Here is a 22,192-nt window from a genome sequence, read left to right as displayed (position 1 = left end):
AACGCATTTGTTGATGTTACGGCTGAGGCACAAAAATGAAAGAATACACACAATCATATATTGGCCTAATGGAATATATATAATTTTATGCTCTCGTGTGAAGGAACTCTGATGCTATAAGCAAGGGTGCCGATCCTGGGGGCGGGGGCCCCAGCCACCCGCATTGTACTTATGAATATGCGATATTTGGTAAAATTTGAATGCAATTTGTCTTAAAATCCTCATTTATGTCTTCTGCATCTGAATGCCCCCTCCCAAATTTACTAAGAAATCGGCGCCATTAACTATAATTGTAATTATACAGGGTGGCTCAAAAGTAGGTATACGCCTACACCCCTGCATCGATCAGGTATATCATTCTAGCTTATAGGTTCATTTGTTTCGGCTGTTCCGAGCTTAAGATATAAGTACAAAGACTTTAAGAATAAATAATAAAGAAACTAAGTCTACCTTATGGATAGTAATAAGAAATGATATAAAAAGGAATGGGTTGATCAGTAAATTACTGTATACCTACTTTTGGGCCACCCTATATATAATAAGGAAGTTTAAACCCCAACACTAGTCATTACTAATACAAATGTGAAACACAAAAGAATTGTGCCTTTTCTAGTACACTTTCCAGACTTTGGGCTATCGCAAACCACACCACAACATGTTATATAGATTGTTTTTACTCTAAGCTAACTTGTACATTGTTTTAGTATTAAAATTAGTGTTGCTCACGATATGAACAGCAACTGTCTATGAGAAACGAATGACAAAGCTATCTCACAATATAGAACAGCTTCTTGAGATGAAGTAGCTTAAATCTTGTCTCGAAAGCAACAATATCTAATATATACAAGTGAGTATCGTTTCAGACAGTGAAACTACAGTAGACTTCCAAGCTATGCAAATTGAATACTACGTGTATTGAAGACATGGAGTACATTCTTGGGACTGAATCGATTACTGGGAAACCTTTCGCAAAATCTCTTACCGGTTTTGCTATATGAAAATCAACATTGAAACTGGACGTAGTACTGAATTTCTTCAACTTCCAGTTTTACTAAGATATAGGGGTGCAGATGGGTTATTTCCTTGAGACCATGAATCAATTTCCGAAAACAGTTTGTGGATATCTATCACCGTTTTGAGTTATAAGCTTCACTGTTGAAACCGGAAGTGGTCGATTTCTACCACTTCCGGCTTAAGTAGAAGGTAGTCCAAGGAGATGGAAAATATTCGTGGGACACTGAATCGATCCCCGAAAACTGCATGTCGATAGCTCTTGCCGTTTTTGCTCTGATACCTGTCAACCGAAGGAGATAGCCGTTCTGGAATACTGCCAACACTTATACATATTATAGTTTGGAAGTCTAATACTGGAGATCTTTTTCATTTTATAACTCCTCGTCAATATACCCCATTGCTGAACTCATCAAATGTGGAGTATACAGTTAGTTTATTGACTTAGAGTTTCGTATATGCAACTGCCAAAGGCTTGAAGAAAAAACTGAAAATCTAGTATCCCTCATGTATACACCTATTAATGTTCTTACGTAGTTCATTATCGGATGGTATTTCATGAAATAACACTCCATTGTATTCCAACTTGCCTTTTCTTGCTTTGCAGAATGATACCCAACAATATAAGACCATTTTCTTTTCTAAACTATTGGGAAAGTGTGGTCATTCCTATGCAAACCATAAAGATTTATTCACAAAAAATGGGCAGTACGTGCTGCACTCTAACGTCGAAATTAGAAAACAAGCGTTCACGCGGGAGGAAATGGTTTTTGAAAAGAATGAACAGGCAGGTAAGTAAATCGAGGAGGCGGTGATTCAGACTAATATTCAGCAGTGGCATTATCAATTTGCCTCTTAAAAATAAGACTTCGTTCCATAGACGGACCAATTTTCATAAAGAAATCACAAAGCTCATTTGCCATTCTTAAACCTTCACTAAGATTTTTTAACTTAAATGTCACGTTTCCAGTGCTTGTTGAAGCGTCTTCTTCAATGGGCTGTGAATTTGACATTTCCTCCAAGTCGGTTTCAGTCAAATCTTCATCTTGCGATTCAAGCAATTCCTGAACGTCACTTGATTCTATCTGTTCGAACCCATCTCGTCCAATTCAATTCGCAATTTCGACTGTGTTTGCAGTCAAAGTTTGAATTTGCACACATTCTTCGTCATTTTCCGCAGTCAGAGCAGGCCACAGTTTTTTTTTTCAGCATGACTTCAATGTGTGTGGCTTCAGTTCTTCCAATGATTCTTTTATGTTTACGATGCATTTTGCTATGTCAAATTTCTTCCAGCATTCCTTAACATTCATATCAGGATTACATTCCATATTATCCAATACGATTTTGAAGGTTCGTCTAATGTAATAGAGCTTAAAGGCCTGGATTATTCCTTGGTCCATAGGTTGAAGCAAAGCCGTCGTGTTGGGAGGTAAAAATGTCACTTTTATATTAGGATGCATAGTTTCAAGTTCGCGAGAATGACCTGATGCATTGTCCAAAACTAGAACTGCTTTAAAGTGTAAATTCTGTTTTTTTAAATAAGTTTCAACTTCAAAAACAAAGCAATTCCGGAACCAGTCACAAAAAATAGCGCTTGTAATCCATGCTTTCTTATTAGCACGCCAAAACAATGGCAGGTCGTCCTTGTTTTGATTTTTTTAAAGCCCGAGGATTTAACGATCTGTAAAGCATCAGTGGTTTAATGACACAATCTCCAGATGCATTAGAACATAGCAGCAGTGTAACTCTATCCTTTGCTGCCTTAAATCCAGGAGCAGACTTTTCGCTTCTAGAAATGAATGTTTTGTTTGGCATTCTCTTCCAAAACAGTGCAGTTTCGTCTGCATTAAATATTTGCTCAGGTTTGTATCCTCCATCAGCTACTAAGTTTCCAAATTCTTCTGGATATCGTTCTGCTGCAGCAGTGTCTGCAGATGCAGCTTCTCCAACGATTTTAATGTTATGCAATAATTGTCTCACCTTAAATTTATTGAACCAACCTTCCGATGCTTGAAATCCTCCATCTGTACATTCACCACTACAACTACCATCAGGTTCTTTAAAATGAGCCTAAAGACGCTTTGCCTTCTCCCGGACCATTGGACCACTCAAGGCCACCCTTTTTTGGTTGCGGTCTTCGATTCATAATGACAAAGCCACTTCCATTTTTTCTATTGCTGGATCACAAACAATTTTCGCTGATAGTGAAGTTGAAACTACAGACGACCTTATTTTATCTTCGGACTTTTTTATTGATCGTACAGTTGATTCGTTGACATTGAATGAGCGTGATATGGATGCAAAAGACTCTCTAAGGCGTAAACGATCAAGCATTTCTATTTTCACTTTAAGCGGTAACACAGATTTTTTTTCGTGTCGAAACTCGTTTCTCATTTTTTTTAGTTGACATTACTGTATTAATTAGGAAGACAGCGGTAGAGACATGTTACTCGATCACAATTTTTGTAACGAATGGAAAGACGAATTAATAAAACACGCAAAGCGGCTCTTACCAAAGGACGGAACGTCTAATAATGTGGCGGCATTTAAAAATATACTTTATTCATTGAGTAATGAGGTTGCTTTCATTCTGTTTGTTTACATTCTCAAAAACACCGATTGCGGCGAAGGCGGCTTATGTCAAAGTCCGAACCAACACATCGGCGATATCATTTAACAACATACTTTAGGCAAAGATGTAATAAGGTCTATTATACATTTTATTAGTCCATTTGTCGGAGTTTACAAAGGATATTGGGTTGGATACCTATTGGAATGCTTTTTGTTATTACGTATGTATGTACGTACTGATTAGATCCGCGAATAAAGAAATCTTTAGCCACGAATATAGGAATCAGGTCGCATTTTTTTTAATCCGCGAATAGTGAAAACGCGAATGAAGGAAGCGCGAATAAGGAGCTTTTACTGTACAGAGAAATCATGGAACGCATAGTATACGAAACTCGAGGCAAGAATATGCAGATGAATGTGATATAATCCCACAATTTAGTAACAATACCTGATGTTAGGTGTAGTGGGCGTTGAATGGGCGTCAATACCTTATTTTCCCGATTACACAAACAATTGTATATTTATTCTTATAAAAATAACTTAAATCATTTAATTGATTATTTCGAAAATAAAATCTGCCTAAAGTTGTTAGGTTAATGTATAATAATGTATTTCAATTCATAGATATTATTGTATGTTACATGATCTTCTTGGTGAGTAGAGTTTTCAGTTTTGTGTTTAACATTTCTAAAAATACATGAATGTAAATCGTTACTCGATTATATGATTAATGTGCCCGAACGAAAATATCTTTTAACATAAATTGGTTACTACGTAGAACTATTACAAGTACATTAATTAACAGAGGAGATACAATAATGGACGGATTAATGTTTGTAATGTTTAACGCACTTTCAAAATGCGTCTTCATGTATATGAATATAAGAATATATGGATAATTAAAATATAATATGAATAATAATATGAAATAATGAATAATTTTAAAAATAAACATGAAAAATGAAATGTAAATATTTTGTAATTACATTTTAAGGGCATTCGGAAAATAAGCATTCTGTATCTCAAACTGTGTTAATAATCTTATTTTGATCCAGGTTTCTTTGTTAATTTGTAGGGAATCAACCAAATTGATCACTCCCATTTGTTCGGAAGCTGCTTTATGTATAAATATATAAATGTATAATCAATAAATAAGTAAATGTTGTTATGAACGATTGTCCGGTAACGAAGATATCATTTTTTATGATCAGACGTGAACATTTATGTCAAGTTTTGTGACCAGACAGATTTTCCTAGGCAGTTAAGATATAATACGTAAGGACACCATTATCAATGTATGTAGATTCAATTTTTAAAGAAGAAATTTTGTGAAAATATATGATAAATGTTGAAAAGTATTCGAAAATACATAAGTTGAAATCTATTTTATTCTGTGAGTTATTGAACATTCATGGAGTAAATTAAGTCTTAAGCAGTTTAATAATACTATTTTCACGAACTTAGGGGAAATTTGTAACTAACTGTCTAAAATAGTTGAAGTTAGTAATATACAATCTGTATCATCTTACCACTATATTAAAGTAAGGAACTGAACAAAATAGACCACAAAAAGATATACAAAAACTGTTCAAATGATAGCTTTATATAAAAATTAAAATTGAGATTTGAATCATTGTACTATATGCTACTACAAATATTGCTTCTAAACACAGTGCCTCTGAATTCCATGTTCATTTTGAAAGCATTTGTGAGCTGAAAAAAGATATATCCATCTACGTAGCTTAATTTTAGGTATAAACAATATTTGTTTCCTTCTAGTTGCTGTATAGAAATAATATTTACTTTGAATATGTAATTTGCTTTCCTTTTCAGTAAGGATTACAGAAATGCAATTGATATGATTAAAAATCAGTCATTTACAAGCAGTGATGTGCAGTTAACATTGGCAATTGTGTATCCACCGAAGGATACAAAGGTAATTAAAGTTGTATTTTCTGTAATCAAAATAACATTTTTAAACCTCTGTACTTTTATTTACAAACAAACGAATAAATGTGCACCTTTACTACCATCTCATTTTTATAACAGTGTCTTAAGTCGAACCGCACAGTTATCCACGATGGAATTGAATATTCTTTATATGTATATTTGAAATGTAAAAATGTTTGACTATTAATCCGTCCTATACCTCTGGTCCGATTTTGATACGTGAAAAAAGCATGGCCTAGCTTAACAATTTTATTAGTGTATCAGAATGGGTTGAGAGGTTAGGTGATAAACGGTCACATGTAAAAAAATAAATGAAAAAGACAGATTAGTGTCTAGTCAGTAGTTTTCTGGGTTGGTGAGATAAATAATAACAAATTCGATCTTGTTTCAAGTCCACATTATTTCCCATGTTCATGAAATGAAGTTCACGGAGAGAGGATCACAAACAAACTGTGTGTAAAAATAATCACAAACGTCCGATATTTGTATTGATAAAATAGTTTTCGATATTGTTGAGATGAATACTGATACTTTTGTTGCCGTTCTGTTCAAGTTCAGTCTCCATTGGCATGTGAAATAACAGGGAAAGAGAAGTGGGGTGGGAAGGGGTGATATTACGGACTTTTCATTACACTTTCACTGAAATACATGTCCTAAGGGGAATTTGTTCAAATTATTTCAAACGGCTTCGTTTATCATTTATTTAATTACTTTTCATTTTCATTTTCTTTGTCTGCCCTCTCAGTTGCAATTACCTCAATATACTTACGATAATTACTGAACACTTTCTGACTGAGATGAAAATGCATCATGCCAACCTGTTTTATTTGAATAAAATATGTTCATCATTTTAGCATAGAAAGTTTTTAAAACGAGACAATAATATTCAAATTATGATTCTTTTAAACATTTGAGCTATATTTCTACATTTTTAATTGTTTCGAGGTGTGCTTTTCTTAATTTAATATTTTTATTTGTTTTCGTTTATTTTTGGATTTTAGATCATATGTTTTTCTTGAGAGACAAAATGGTTTGGCGATCATCTAATTCCTGTTAATCATGTAGGCTTTACGATAAACCTACTCTCAAGCATACCTAGGGTATTGCCAGGTGTTGCGTTAGTTCTACTAGTGAACGATGCGGTGATGGTTTAAAAATAATACTGACTTTTAAATTCATTATGTACTATAAAAATCTTGATATCTTTAAATTTGTAAGTTTCCGGGGAATAGAAGTTTAGATGTAAAAGAAAAGAGCAGAATTAAATCTCTCTCTTCATTAAAATATAGTGAAAAAGACAATAGTTAGAATTTCGTGGATTTATTATTTTATTATTGAAAATAAACATATAGGGCCTAGTTAAAAGTACCAGTATCAATATAAGGATTTCAAATGGATTTAAAACTGCATCCTTTTGAAATTATTAAAATAATTACATACACAGGTTAAAGGCATTAGAAAACTAAAAAGTGCATGTGGTTGATAGAAAAGGTTGAAGAAAATCAAACTGAGAAGCTACTTTAATAATTTCATGTTGTGATCTATTGCATACAATTGATGAGAAGAACGAAGTAGCAGACCTACATCTCATAGAAATATCTCAACTTAAAAGTAGGACGTCATGTAAACTTTTTCCACTTGAGTCACTGATTCCTTCATTCAATTTACCTGAATTTGCAGAGGCTCAATATTGTCGAAGTTCGACGCCATAATCCTAGCCCTTGGTTGTTTGGAGTGTAAGTATTTCGGGCATTCCAGAATGTCGTGTAATGCGGCGGCGGCTATTTGTGGCCAGTGAATTCAAGGTACAGATTTCTGACAGTGTCCATTTCCTCGTCTGTCAACAACAAGAGCGAATATTCTGTTTAATTGTAGGATTGTTCCGGTTTTCAAACAGGAAAGCGTATACGAGAGCTTAATATTATCGAAATGATTTTCGTTACCGATGCTAAATGCTAAATGCTAAAAACAGAACATTCCAACGAGATTCTCTGCTCCGTTCGTTCCTAAAATCTCTATTGCTGGCTAATATGTTCCTACCCAGACACCTGACGTTTCCACACAAACAGAACTTTCTGTATCTATCAGTCTTGAAGCGAATAGTCCAGTAACGACTTTACCTACTTCATCTGTCAACACACCCTGTATTTGTAACAAGTGGTCGCAAGTTGACGAGAAGCATCATTAGAGCCCTATATTGTTGATAGCAAAATAAACTAGCATATTTATTGTCTAGTTACCCTTTTCTTTCTCAGAGGAAATTGAAATACCCGTCAGTTCGCAACCATCATTTTTTCACTGAAAGTTCATATGTTGGATCAAAGTTATGGATAGTGAATCGGCGAATTGACTCATGGGGGAAGATTAATCACAAAAGCTGATCATTTCAAATGTAGCGCTCTTTGAACGAAATCTTAGCGGCTTCAGTAGTCACATTTTGAAATTCAAATAACTAATCACTGATCTCTCGTCAGTACTTGTTTATTTGTGTGAAATTTATTTTCAAGCTACGCCTCTTTAGATTCGTTACATAGTGTACGATTGTGATAATCACACTAATGGTAGACATCGGTGCACCCAGTGACTTTCAATCGGGGTATATAAAATAAAAAACTCAGTAAACACTTCTGGTGAGATCTTATTCTAGTGTAATCCTATATTCATAGCATACTCATAGAGTTTTCTGCAGAATATCTTATTCTTTTATGATCAACTAAGTACACTAGTGTTTGTGTTTAAAATATTAATTGGTGTTTCAGTTTAGTCCCAGATATGAATACACACCACGCCTATGATGTTACATTGAAACTGACATTCATAGGCGCCATCTATCGTAGTTTCTTGTTGATAATGTAATCCTTATGCATAATTACAATATTCCTTGTCACTTTTCTACAACCACGGTACGTACTTGTATATTCTTTACATCCTGTTTATTCTTTGCATCTTTCTCCATTTGGAAATTTGTGACAGTGATAATATCCAGAGGTCACTTAAGTTCTGATTAAAAATAATATATTTTATTCTTCAAGCGTGCTGAATAGCTAACATTTCGGGATCTCAGTGAGTTTCATTCCTCTGACGTTTTCCTTACATTTGCCATAGTGTTTCACCTGAGCATACTGTTATCCATGACAATAACAATAGGAGTCTGCGGAAATCCGAAAAACTATCCTGGCTTGTTGTTGTTCCCTTGTTTCCTGTAATCAGCATCGAATAATGAACAATTTTGAGTTATTCGGGCTTTTGTTATATATATATATATATATATATATATATATATATATATATATATATATATATATATATATATATATATATATATATGAGTAGTTTTTTTTAAGTGTCAAAATCGAAAATTCTCAGTAATCATTATCTTGCAATAACTATCTGTAGTCTTGCAATTACTGTGCGTAGTAAATGACTACTGTTTCAGTACTAACTGTTCTGCTATTTCAGCAAGTGGTATTCTGCGGCCTACTCCAAAGAATATAGACAACATGCTATGCCAAGACTTTTCATCTATTAATAAGTCTGTTCTCCATTTGAACGAGTTTTAAAGGAATAGTACTTGTATCGAAAAGTCCAGGTTAAATTTTCGTAACGCTAATCTAGAGGATAGTACCGCTTCCTTTATGATTCATTAATTCGAATCTGCTTTGCATGAATTGTCAAATGTTTATAATGCAAATATATCTATACCTGTTGTATTGCACAACAATTTACAGCAAATATCATTGCACTATCAAATCCCATCTGGTTCAAGGAAAATCCTAGCCCCAATGGTACGTGACTGATCCTTCCCGTCTTGAAGCTAATGACACCCACCAAAACAGCCAGAGGTACAGACCCATTCATCTTATAAGTTGCGCCAATAACCCCTTTGAGTGCATATTTAACAAGCTTCTCGTATGGTGTTTACAACCAACCTCTCTCTTGCGCATGGCTAGTGTGGTTTGGTTCTTTCTAATGCACTACTGAACATCTTGCTACGTAATTTAAAAACTAGCCTCAAGATGGTTATCTATTTCTATTGTTTGAAAAATGGTTAAGATACTATTGGGCCTTGCAGAAATTTAAAACAGCTATATGAATAGCATCTTAATGGTCACATGGAAAAACTCATAAAGAACTTAGTAGACTAACGTTATTTTAAGGAGCGTGAGTTCCTGTTTTCCAGAGTGGTTTCTGCAGAGAAGGGTGTTCTACACCATTCAGAATATATATTTTAAAGAAACCTCTGGAGATAACTGTAATAATAAACTGTGATAAAAAAAAACTAATTGAACTTTGAAATCATAATATAGTAATAGAACGCAATTTTCTTTGTATATACATAAATTCCCGGAAAATTCCCATTTTGGAGAATCTTCACGGGAATATTCCCAAAAAAACATCTTCCCGGGGAATTACCCATCACTAAGGCGACCAAGAACACGCCAGTAGTGTCACACAAACAGTGTTGCAATCTGAACACAAACATAGTTTTTTTCAAATAGAACGCAAACCATTTTAAAACATTAAAACAATTGGAAAGAAAGTGAAAGAAAATAAACAAAATTAGGGTTATCAGTGTTTCCAATAAGAGAGATATGAGGCTCCAAAATTGATATATTATGCGGCCCGTACAATGAAACGAACAAATATACAACAACAGCAAGACGTTTTGTGTTAACGTTTATGTGCGTGATTTTTCAAGTTTTATGCCAAATGTTTTAGTGCCATAAAATGGTATACGTTCTGTTTGAAAAAACTATAAGTTTGTGTTGGGATGGCAACACTGTTTATGTGACAATACTCCTTCGTTCTTGGTCACGTATCCCCCCTCTCGTATGTATAAGGTTACCTGCATAAATTTTTCATTTTCTACCCGACGTTTTTCGAGTGTAACTCAGTCACCCTCTCTCGCTCACTGTTGGTATATGTATTATACGTAACGGCTACGTAAGGCATTTCCGCACCGAGTAAATATCACTACGATGATTAGCTATCCACAATTAGTCAGGGTACCAATTTTCATAAATATCTAGCTCCTATGATTCGCATACGTCCCTTGTGAGTGCAATCGTCTGGCACCAGCGAATTTGCATATCAGATCTGAGCGAGTACTTCAGTAGCATTCATATACCTTTCTATGATATAATCTGACTTTTTATACTTTCAATCAATAATTAATATGAATACCGCATCTATATCATCAAAAGTAGTACTTCTTCGAGTATTAAATTCACTGAATGTTTGTTTGCAGTACATTTGGGATATTTGCCTACTCACAGTCAAAAAAGTATCTGAATTGAACGAATGTATTCTTTTTCAACTTTTCACATCTGTCAATGGATTTTAAACTTTAACAATTTAGCATCCTTAAATTAATATTGAAAGGAATCAACAAACTTCACATACTATATTAAAAATTTTTATGGACTTTTATGCAAGTTTATTCTGAGACGAATATTCGGACCCAAGAGGAACGGGAATGGGGAATGGCGGAAACTTCATAATGAGGAACTACATAAGTTATATGGTTTACCCAACATTGTTAGGGTCGTCAAGTCTAGGAGGCTTAGGTGGGCGGGTCATGTAGCTAGAATGGAAGAAAGTAGAAACGCTTTCAAAGTCTTGACTGGAAGACCAATCGGAAAACGACAATTAGGAAGACCTAGGCGCAGATGGGAGGACAATATTAAGATGGATCTCGCAGACATTGGAATACAAAGTAAAAACTGGATCCAATTGGCTAAGGATAGAAGTCAGTGGAGAGCTTTTGTGAACGCGGCATTGAACCTCCGGGTTCGATAGGCCATAGAGTTAGTTAGTTAGTTAGTTATTCTTCTTGCAACTATTTCTTTTCCCGTACATGTTAAATTAAATTTTTAAATTATTTTGAACGAAAATATTTTGAGATCTTATAAAGAATTAAATGATTCTATAAGTTATCAATTGTACTTTTAAATTAAGATTAAGGAAATATACTGATGCATTATTATGTAGCTGTTAATCATACTGCTAAAACCTGAGCATATACTTATACTGTATAAATAATGGATAATTAGGACATTTATTTTATTTTCCAGATATTCCTCAGTTCACCATTTGAATATCCTGATACGCTTAGCAACTATTACGTGTTCCAGTTGAAAGGGTCATACAATACATTCGCATTTAACATGGAATTATTTTCTATTGTGAGCACTTCAGAACTACAGAGGCTTCCAGCTCGTCAAAGACAATGTTTCTACCACAATGAGATGTCTTTGGACATTAGCCCTATTTACACAAGAGTATCATGTTACATGCAATGCAAATACAGCAAAGCAATTGAAATATGCAAATGTTCACCACTTATATTTTATAACTCAGGTACGTTAAGAGAGGATACTCCATAGCAATCTGAAACATGTTATATCAATATTTTAGCATTGTGAAAAATTACATAATAAAATAGATGAACCATTGCACAGTAAAGTCTCGAAAGAATCATATTTGGACAAGGATAGTTTAGTCAGTTCCATAAATATTCGAATTTCTTTTCGATTCCCGTTTGTCACTGTACTTTTGTTGTATTATTATTTAAAATGTACTATTTTCTTTACTTATTTTGGTCAACAGTCGTAACTTACGAAATATCTATAAAGAGTAATTTATCTAATTATTAACTCCTATATTCGTTGAATTTTACTCACGCTAGTTTAAGAGCACCCTTTGTGATATGATAAGGGTACGTACTTTTGATGCAGAAGACCTGGGTTTCATTAATAGTGAGAGCTCATTTGATTATGGTTCCATGATGAATAGCAGATTACGGTATTACACAGCATTTATGCTGCATGGGACGCAATGCTAGTTTAAGTTGCTGAAAACTAGTTCTCAGATGGCTAAAATCGAACCAACGCTGGTTTTATGTCAAGAACCTCATGAGCCAAATATAGATCACAGTCAAACTTTCCCTTTGGAGACTTTGATAGATATTTAAATAATCTGTCTTCTGCAAAATTCTGCACTTGGATATATTACGTACATAAAGTAAATCATTTTTAAATATATTTGAAATGGGTAGATCGCTTTATTTTCGAAATTCTTAGGCAATTTATACAGTGAATCAACTTGACCTCCAGGATACATTTTTATAGTGTTGCAGTCAATGTATTAAATGTACTTTCTAACAGTATACAACATACAATGTCAGCTACTTCATAGGATATTATTTGATTCACAGCTAATACGTCAACTAATTCCAAAACTTTATCAAGATTAAACTACTTCCTAACTCTGATCATGTTTTGTGGCACCAAAAGCTTGGAAATTTAGTATATTTCTTGTTTATAACTTACACAACTTACTACGCTCTGTAATCTGTAAATCATAATTGCTATGAGATACAAGTGCGTGTTTATTAAATTAAAGCTTTCCCAAACTTTCATTGTCCATAAAATATACTTTACATGCGGTTAATCTTGCGAACCTCTTGTTTGAGTTCAAGCACCGTATCATAAACTATACCGCTGCCAGTGGTTTGCAGTTTATGTTTAGGATCAAATGTTATTGAGACATCCAGATTTTTTTAGAATCGCAAACCATATTGTTAGGCAAAGTGAGTAATGTTCAACTGGTGTTTGTTAGACGTCTCGAAATCACTATTTTTATGACCTTATGCTACTGTGAAGTTTGCAATTGTACACTTCTAAATTTAACCGTTTATTCATCTGCCTTAAGTGACATTTTTATTGAAAACTTGGCTTGTGTATAGCTCGCTCCCCCAGTTCTTTGTCACTGGAACTGAAAGAGCCGTCACTACTACTACTACTTATATCGAGAACAGAATCCAACCAACCCCTGCGGGGCTTCTAACCCGTTCCTACTACTAGTAGTAGTACTATTACTACTATTGCTACTAGCTACCACTACTACTACAGCTACTACTACTACTTATACTGAAGCCTCCTCATCACAAGATTTACATCTTAAATCTTTATAACATGCGATTCCGATTCATTATGAACTAATATGAATCGTTAGAATCACTATGATTCGTTAAAAACCACTGGAAGGAGCGGGCTATACTCAATCCGAAAACTTTATTTCTGAAAATCTTTGATATGTTTTCTATGCGTGACCTACTTACTTTTATCCAACTATGAAAGGCATAACCATGCCTTCTATAACTTATTATTTTAAAGTTATTCGTTCTTTGCTCATCACGACAAAAGTATTTGAAGGCACAAGAAATATACTTTTATTTACTCTTTTCTCTTCCTCTTCGTTCACGGTTTACTTTTTCTTTTGAAAATCAAGAATTATTATATGTGTTCCTCTGAACTGATCCAAGCTTCATCATACTTCGCACATTAGCATAACATAACCTCGTTTTCAAGCTTACGAGTTATTTTCCTATGAAATTCTTTGGTTTCTGAGTTCTTGTTCATCAAAGAAATGGCTTGACTTAGTTTCATAGCTGTGAATATTATTGCTCTCTAACAGTGTTCACCAAACTTTTATGTAATTTCTATTAAGAAAAAATGAAACGATTAGTATTGACGTTAGCTTCATCTATAAGGCAGTAAATTGTGACAGAGTTGGTTAGATATATCGTGAATGGTGCGTATACGCATATTACTGATTTTAATAAGATACGACTTTTATATGAAAACAGGAATTTATTAGTTATTTTAACTGTTATTTATGCATTTGAATATTCCGTACTTTGTACATTATTATTGAGGTCACGACTTCCTCTAACAAGTACTTCACTTTACCAATTTGAAAGCTCGAATTCGTTATTCTCTTCTTCATTACATATTTTATTCTAATCTGTACTTTCGAATGTATCCTACATTTAAAATTTAAATTGCAAATCTGGATTTTATACTATTTTTACTTCATCTTAGTTATTTCAGTGTTTTTATATGTGCATACGAGCACACATTTTACGTATATTTAAATGCATTGGTAAATGAATTGATATTTTGTTAAATGTCGAATTATAGATTCTTCTTCCTCGCCTTCTGGATGTCGTTTGTTTCTTTTCTTATGTTTTGTACTACATTTTGTACAGTAATTTGTTTCTTCAATTTTTCATATTTACACTTCATATTGCTTTGTCGATCTGCAACCATTTCTTGATATTCTGTTGACCAACATTCATGCCACAGTTTACTCAGAAGTTGTGTTGCTGTTGGATATATTATTAAGGAAATAATTCTATACGTATAGATTGTTCATGCATCTAATGAACAATTATTTTGTTTTCTTGCGCATCATTAAATCCACAAATGGATAATGTTTAGTTCTCTACTCAATTATGAATTTAAATCTAGACTTCTGATACTAATAGTAACACAAAGGTATCCTTTTTCACATAGTCACATGCCTAAGCCTTGTCCATATATCTATCCAGTTGACAAACTTACTTTACTAGTGAATTTTAAGCCTTCTATTCAAACTTTTCTGTCAATGATTCCTTTCAGGGGAGATAAAAAAAATGTTCCACTATTGATATATCTGTTTGTTCATAAAGATATGTTGCTTCTTGGTAATAATGTAATTATAACATTACTACAAAACTTCAATTTATAAGGAAAAATGGAAATAAAATCATCATGCTTGAGCACGTTGAATCTATCTCGTGAAACGCAATGCTAAAGCATAACGGTTAGGGGATAGAAATCCTTGTTACACATATTATATGTAACAGTCGAAAACTAAACTTCAGTACACATTATAATTAGAATACTAATTTGTACTATTATTCCATTGATTTTTTCATAACCATTCACTACATATATAAGCAGAGGCATCAACATTACAAGAGAACATACCAACACTTACGTGTAGATTCAATAAAGGAGAAACCCCATATAAAGCAATGGTATTAAAAAGAACAACATAATACAGGAATAAATTAGAAGCACTTAAGAAAACAAAGCAAATAATTTCTAAATGGAGAAAAAAAGAAATATCTTGTTATATTTCAACGGGCAAAAAATATTGTCATAAAATCAAAAAGAAAAAAAAACGATCATACATATGTGACAAATAAAGTATCAGACCAATTATATGTAATGTGGTACTAAGGATCCTGATTATATACAAGTCAAAATGTGAAACTTAGATACGTGTATATCAGTAAATCATTGGTCTCGTTAATACTAAGAACGAACAATTTTATGTTACTATATGATGAAAATAATTTCCGAAATTAGATCAATATTTCTTGTAAGAGTACTAGATGTATTGATACTTGTGAGTAACATATCATTAAATATATTGATATTAGTTAATCTATATTAATGGTTACACTGTCGTTTCTATTATTCTCGTGCTAAAACGATATTTTTCTTTCTTTTAGGGAAATATAAATCTTGTGATATCAAAGGACTAGTTTGCATTGCACGTGAAGCAGGTAAGTATAATAGTAATACTTAATTCATTTTCTTAGCATTATATATTACTTATCTGTATTACCTACGTATATGTAAAATAGGTAACTTATAGATATGTTATTTATTGCTATTTCTAATATTTTATCCCAACCATCATAATTGTAATCGTTGTGCCACAATTTTATAATAATTTTGCAAAATGTGTTAGAAGTGTCTTTCGTTATATTTTTCTTAAATCTCGTTACCTACCTGTTTGGGTATCATCCGTTATTGTAGGTAATATTCTTTCTATTCCTTCTTTTTCCTTCATCTTTATGCATTTCTTATAGGGCACTTACTTCTAAAATATCCTTATAATCAGATTGTTTCTTTCTCTTAACTATATTCACTTACGTTCATCTCTTTCAAATCTTTTTAATTCTTAATTATCCATGTCAACGTCAGAATGTACCCAATCGTTTCCCATCATTCTTTTGGGGTCTTCACGTTTGTACATATATCATTACAATACTAATCACAAAAAATCTTTCCGAGTTATTTTCATTTCACGTGTTCATTACATTAATAATTGTTAATTAAACATATACTAATGGTATAGATTCAGCAATATATTTATTAAAGAAACTATCTTTTACAAGTCTCCTGAAACTAATAATTGTTTTTGTTCTAGCAAATAAGTATTATTCTTAATTATTATTTTTGTTATTTTGAAGGCCATACAAAACCCAAGGACTGCAATTGTTATGCTGGGTGCAACGAACATAACTTCGGAGCTCAATTAATTCTGTCTCAAAGGTGAGTTTTTTTCTCATTCTAGTCAAAATTTTCAACTTCCCTCACTACTGCAATACTTACTGAAAATTACCAAGATTATATAAAAGAAAACTATGTCATGTTTATGATAGAGTAACCAAGAATATGTTTACAGTAAAGTAATGATATCTTAGTGCTGTATTTTGTGATAATAAATAGAACATAATGTGGTGTAGTAGGATTTGTGTGTTCAATAAGTCACCATTGATCTGCCAAAATAGGAGACTTACCTGATTCTTGATGATGGCAAATTACATCACATGGCTAGTTACATCAACTGTATCTAAGGCAAATTTACTACGTGAATGAGGATCAAGACTATCCAATGTGATAATAGCATACATAATTCCTTGCAAGGCATCACCAGAAAAATAGTAGGAGACAGATACCAATTAAATGTTAGAAGAATCGACTCACATGTATTACGATTGTCACAAAAAATCGTAGAGTTAATGTTCCACTATTTGTTGCGAAAGAAATTAGCAATAAGAATGATCTGTTTTTAGCAAGTATTATCATAGTCACACGGTCACCACACAACCTCATCATCAACAGTAGAGTACCAATTTAGGAACCTTTGTTGACTATCTCAGAGAATAGATGCCATGGATAGATGGCACGAACCCCCGATGAAGAGAGACGGTAAAATTGCCAATGAGTCATTACGCTTAGCCTTCGATATATAGACAGATTTAACCGCTAACTGATCGGAATTGACTCTAATCATTTGATCGTCGTTTGATCATGCTTATTCTATAACAATCATTGTAGATCACTACTCATAGTAACAAAATAACCACAGTTTTATAAGGGGATTAAGAAGTTAACCTGTAAGCTACCACGGAATCAAAATCAATCGGAATTGGACCAGATAGTTTGATCGGCAAAAATTATCGTTTGATCCAGACGAGTAGTGACGTAACATGCATAAGTTGGTAGGAGAGTTAGCAAATTAACCTGTTGAAATGATAAAAGCAAACCTGAAGGAAATCGGTCTAGATCTTTCGATCGTTGCTTGATAACGTTTGATCTTCACACGTTGTGCAATTTAACACTGAAATTTAATCTCTTAGCCTTCCATGAACGGATGATTAATGACAATTGAACCAGACTTTTGTTTGCTTTTGATCGCCAGTCGTAGTGATGCAACATCCTGTCTGTTCATGTTTCCGTCCGATTGGTGTAAAAAATGTCTCAAGAAATACTAGTTGCTGTTTCACCGTGAATTTTGACCAGGATAATTTTATATTAGACTGTCGAGATAAACCGTTTGACACCAAAGAAACAAAATTGATCGAATTTGGGATAGATTATTTTATCGTGTTCGATTATCAACGATCATAGTTTGATCGTCACGTGTAGTTACGTGATACGACTACTTTTGTAGATGAGGCTAAGTTTACCTATTAGCTCTCATGGAAGCAAAATTGATCCTAAGTTGGGCAGATTGTTTGGTCATCGGTTGATCTCCAACAAACCATTATTTAATCGAAACTCGTAATGACATAGTAAGCATAATTATGTAGAGGGATAACACGTTAACCTGTTCTCCCAATGGAAGCAAAATTGATCGGAATCGTGTTTGATCGTTTCATAACCATTTGATCGCATTTTATTACCAACAATCAATGTTTAATCAACACGAGTAGTGACTTAATTTGTTGGTAGGTAACAAATTAACTTGTTCGGCAGCATTTAGGCAAAATTAATGGAAATTGAAAGAAGAAATAGCATGCTTGGCCATCTTATTCGGCACTCCGATTGGATCACCTTGCTGATAGAGGAAAAAGCAGGATAAAGTCAGAAGGAGTATGACCAAGAATAGAATATCTATATGCAGTTACGAAGAAGAGGCTTTGTCAAATTATAAAACAGCTCTCCCAAGGGAGAGAAAAGTTTTAAAATTTTCATTTTGCTTACGAACCTATGGTTAAGGTGAGCAAGAAAGAAGACAGTATTACAATTTTTGTTTTATTGTTATCATTTTCGCTACTTACTGTAGTATGCCAGAATAATATAAACTTATAAGAACTCTCTACTACTATGAGCAATACCATAGTTTGCCGTTAATAATATTGACCGTTGATATTATTATATAAGTGCTCTATTATGTAACACATTCATTCTGCATTACTCGAATAAAAATAAATCATTGTCGAGTTTCTCTGAAGGCCAACATTCTCTCAGGTTTAATTCTCTACGGAAAATTTAGTATCAACAATATTTCCTAAATCTTCAGCTAATGTATTCACGTATATTTGCAGTTTTTTGCAACTTTTTAATTTAACTAAAATTAACCTAAAGTGTATAAGGAGTGTCAGATCCGTTTCAATTTCCAAGTAAGTCCAAAGAATGTTTAAAAACATCAGTTTGCACACGCTTTTTGAACACGGAAATGCAAGGCATATAATCTCATGCAAGATATATATTATTGACATAAAAGAAACAGCAACTCCCTGACGAACAATGTAAACTTTTGAATGAACCACAGAAATTCGTTTATTATTAAATTGACGTGTTCTGTTAACATGAGGAAAACAGTTGCTTTTAAATACCGCAATAATCATCAAGATAATTTCTTATTTTAAATCATACTTCTTTTATAAATTGAGATTCATAAGCGGAGTACCATTGTTTGTAGTATTATCTACTGTGGAGCATTATCCACAATAGTGGCTTCTCTTAAACTTTCCAGACCAGAATTAGAATTAATGATGCTACTGAATTGAATATTGATGAGTCGTTATTCCATAAGGAAAATAATGTTTGTTCCCACTAAGTCATGGTTTGTATTATTCTCAGATTATCAAGGTAGTTTGCGTTTAGCTAGATTATGCACTTAGAAGAGCATTGTGTGTTTAGTTTAGTGTGTTATCACATTTGTGTTTTATTTCTCGTGATATGGCCAAATGACCTCTCTTCTGAAGTCCCTACTAAACACCCATTACTTTATTAATTAATTACTAATGCTTTGTATTTACTTTCAAATAACAGTTTTTTACCAAATATTGATGACCTGTTTTCACATTTTGACCTTTCAAAACTGTTTTACAATTCTCTGATTGAATTTCACGAGCACTTATATTTTAAGTATGCCAGGATTTAGACTTTTCTTTCAATAAACGCTACAAACAAAGAAACAGCTTATAATGCATTGTTGTGAGAAACTCAAGATCTCATTGCACCATTGGTAGGGTTGCCATTCGTCCCGGAATCAACATTTGCGTCCCGGTATCCCGCAAATATTTCTCGGAACTCTTAAATGTCCTGGATTTCAGCGAAGAAGAAAGGAAAGGAAATTATATTTTGCTTTTTTCACAGGATTAGATACATAATTATTCTCTTCAGCTTCTGAGTATGTCAATTCAAAAGTTGAAAAAAAAAACTTGAATACATAAAACATGGATTTAATTAAGTTCATCTTTTATCTACTTTAACATTGAACGAAGCATTCGTTTCATTAAGCCAGGGACAAAGGGTTTTACTGCTCAATTTTATTGTTATCTTTGGTACTCTGTCTCAATCTCCATCTTGCTTCTCAATAAATATCAATATTTGCTTTAACCAATAATTCCTGACCGATATGTTTTGCTAATTTTCCGCTGACCATTCAAGAAGAAAATTATATTGTTTTAATTAATAAAAGAGACAACACGTGTGAAAGGTAATATCGTAACTGGAATGAGCTAAAACAGACTCTGAAATCCACGAAACGTAACAGATCCTGAGAAATTAAAAGAAAAAAATTCTTACCCGGGGGAGGGAGTAATATAAATCATCTGCTTACGTTTGTTTAACTAGGAAGGAGAAGATTTACTAAAATGTGATTACGTAGTACTTGAACAACTCTATCTAATGGAAGAAAGCAAATTAGTATTCAACACTTCTTTTCATTTTAAGCATTTCCAAGATTCTCGTAATTTAGTAGCGTCCCGGATTTTCATTTTTGAAATATGGCAACCCTAACCATTGGATGTCTACTGATAATTAGAAAACCTTTTGTTTAGAAATATATAAGACCATTTACCACATGGATTTCCATCGTGTAAGTGAAGTTTTATCTCTTCTATAGCACGGTGAATGAAAAGTATATGCACATTATATCAAAAGTAGTAAAACTAAACGCTTTGTTGATGTTTTAGGTATAGGCCAAGGCTGTTTAACAGTCATACGCAGTTTTGCTTCAGCTGTGTATGACTTTTTATAAACAATGGCCAAAATGAAGATATTGTTTGTGTATGGAATGGCATATAAGCGAGTCAGAAGCAGGATACGTGTGTATGAACTGTCATACACATGACAATTAATGTGTTAAGGATATTATTCCAATGATCCTTTGTTCTCTATCAATCATTTTGTAGATCATTTTCAGACGCATGTTATCGCAAAATGTGATTTTCCTTTGCCAAAATTTGTTCAATCCAATTATAGGTCTATCTTTACCAACCTTGCTATATTTATCTTTATATGCGGGCTTCAAACGGATCTAATTATCAAGTTTTCTGCAGTTGTTCCGTTAATGGTGATTTAATATTTTCATTGTTTGTTCAGTACTTCTAGTTCCAAGGTTGCGTACCAAATGGCTTCTTTTCCTCGGATGAGGTACAAACGAGATGTCATGTTTGGAGATTTTGAGATGTTGGGTAAGAATCCACTTAAAATCTCTGCCTGTTTATTGGCAATTAATTTTATAATGCCTCATAGATGCTATGTTCTGCTTCATTGTCCTGTAAACTACTTTTATAATATTAATATATTTCTTCTTTGTTGTTTCAGTAATAGTTCAATTTTCGTTACATAATATGTGCAATTTTTAAAATATTGTGACAATGGAAAGTAGGGAAATACTGTCTCATAATGACGTATGAGGTAGACAAACGTATGAAATATAATATTTAATTTAGTGACTGCAATCTCAGTTGCAAATAGATCTACAAGTTGCTCCCAAAGTTGAATAATAGTCTAACGTGAGGATCCTGCGTGGAATGTTGATGTACACCAACCCGTTCTGCTTGTGTCTGAGGACAAGGATTATTTTATAGAAACATTTAGAGCCAATAGAAAAAGATAATAGTAAACTACACAATTTCTATTTGTTATCATTAATATGTGTCTAGCGAGTTTTTATTTAATTCTAGTTTGTTTTTCGTTTCACCTTTTTCTTCGGAGTTAATGGTTTTCTCGACGTAAATTTTAGTTTCGTGTATCTATCTTTGAGGACGTGCATACATCAACGCTAAAGGAGTAGAGTTACTACTCCCTGCGAACGTAGTTGTACTAGGATGATCAGATATTACTTTAAAAACGAAAATAATCAAGTATTCTTAAAAAATCAAGTGAGAATTAAATCCTTTAATTCCTTAAAACCGTACATTCACTGAAATAATTACAAAACAAATAAGAAGGAAGAGGGATCAGGCAAGAAGTAATCCAATAGGGTAGGCGTGGCGTCGTATTACACTCATAAA

At 33.3% G+C, this 22,192-nt stretch overlaps 1 protein-coding gene across 1 annotated transcript in view; it reads left to right on the top strand.

The window, feature by feature from the left end:
• The window catches only part of LOC145683155 (uncharacterized), a 71,418-nt gene that overhangs the window by 14,636 nt on the left and 34,590 nt on the right, over positions 1-22,192 (top strand). Inside the window, exons 5-9 of the mRNA XM_081754518.1 lie at positions 5,416-5,518; positions 11,607-11,892; positions 15,878-15,931; positions 16,625-16,706; positions 21,276-21,367. Coding sequence (XP_081610644.1) covers positions 5,416-5,518; positions 11,607-11,892; positions 15,878-15,931; positions 16,625-16,706; positions 21,276-21,367 — 617 coding nt within the window. The remainder of the gene's footprint in view (positions 1-5,415; positions 5,519-11,606; positions 11,893-15,877; positions 15,932-16,624; positions 16,707-21,275; positions 21,368-22,192) is intronic.

Source organism: Thermobia domestica, chromosome 4, assembly GCF_964235325.1.
Source record: "Thermobia domestica chromosome 4, izTheDome1.hap1.1, whole genome shotgun sequence".
Taxonomy (NCBI): Eukaryota; Metazoa; Arthropoda; class Insecta; order Zygentoma; family Lepismatidae; genus Thermobia; species Thermobia domestica.
This window is presented reverse-complemented; position numbering and strand designations above follow the sequence as displayed.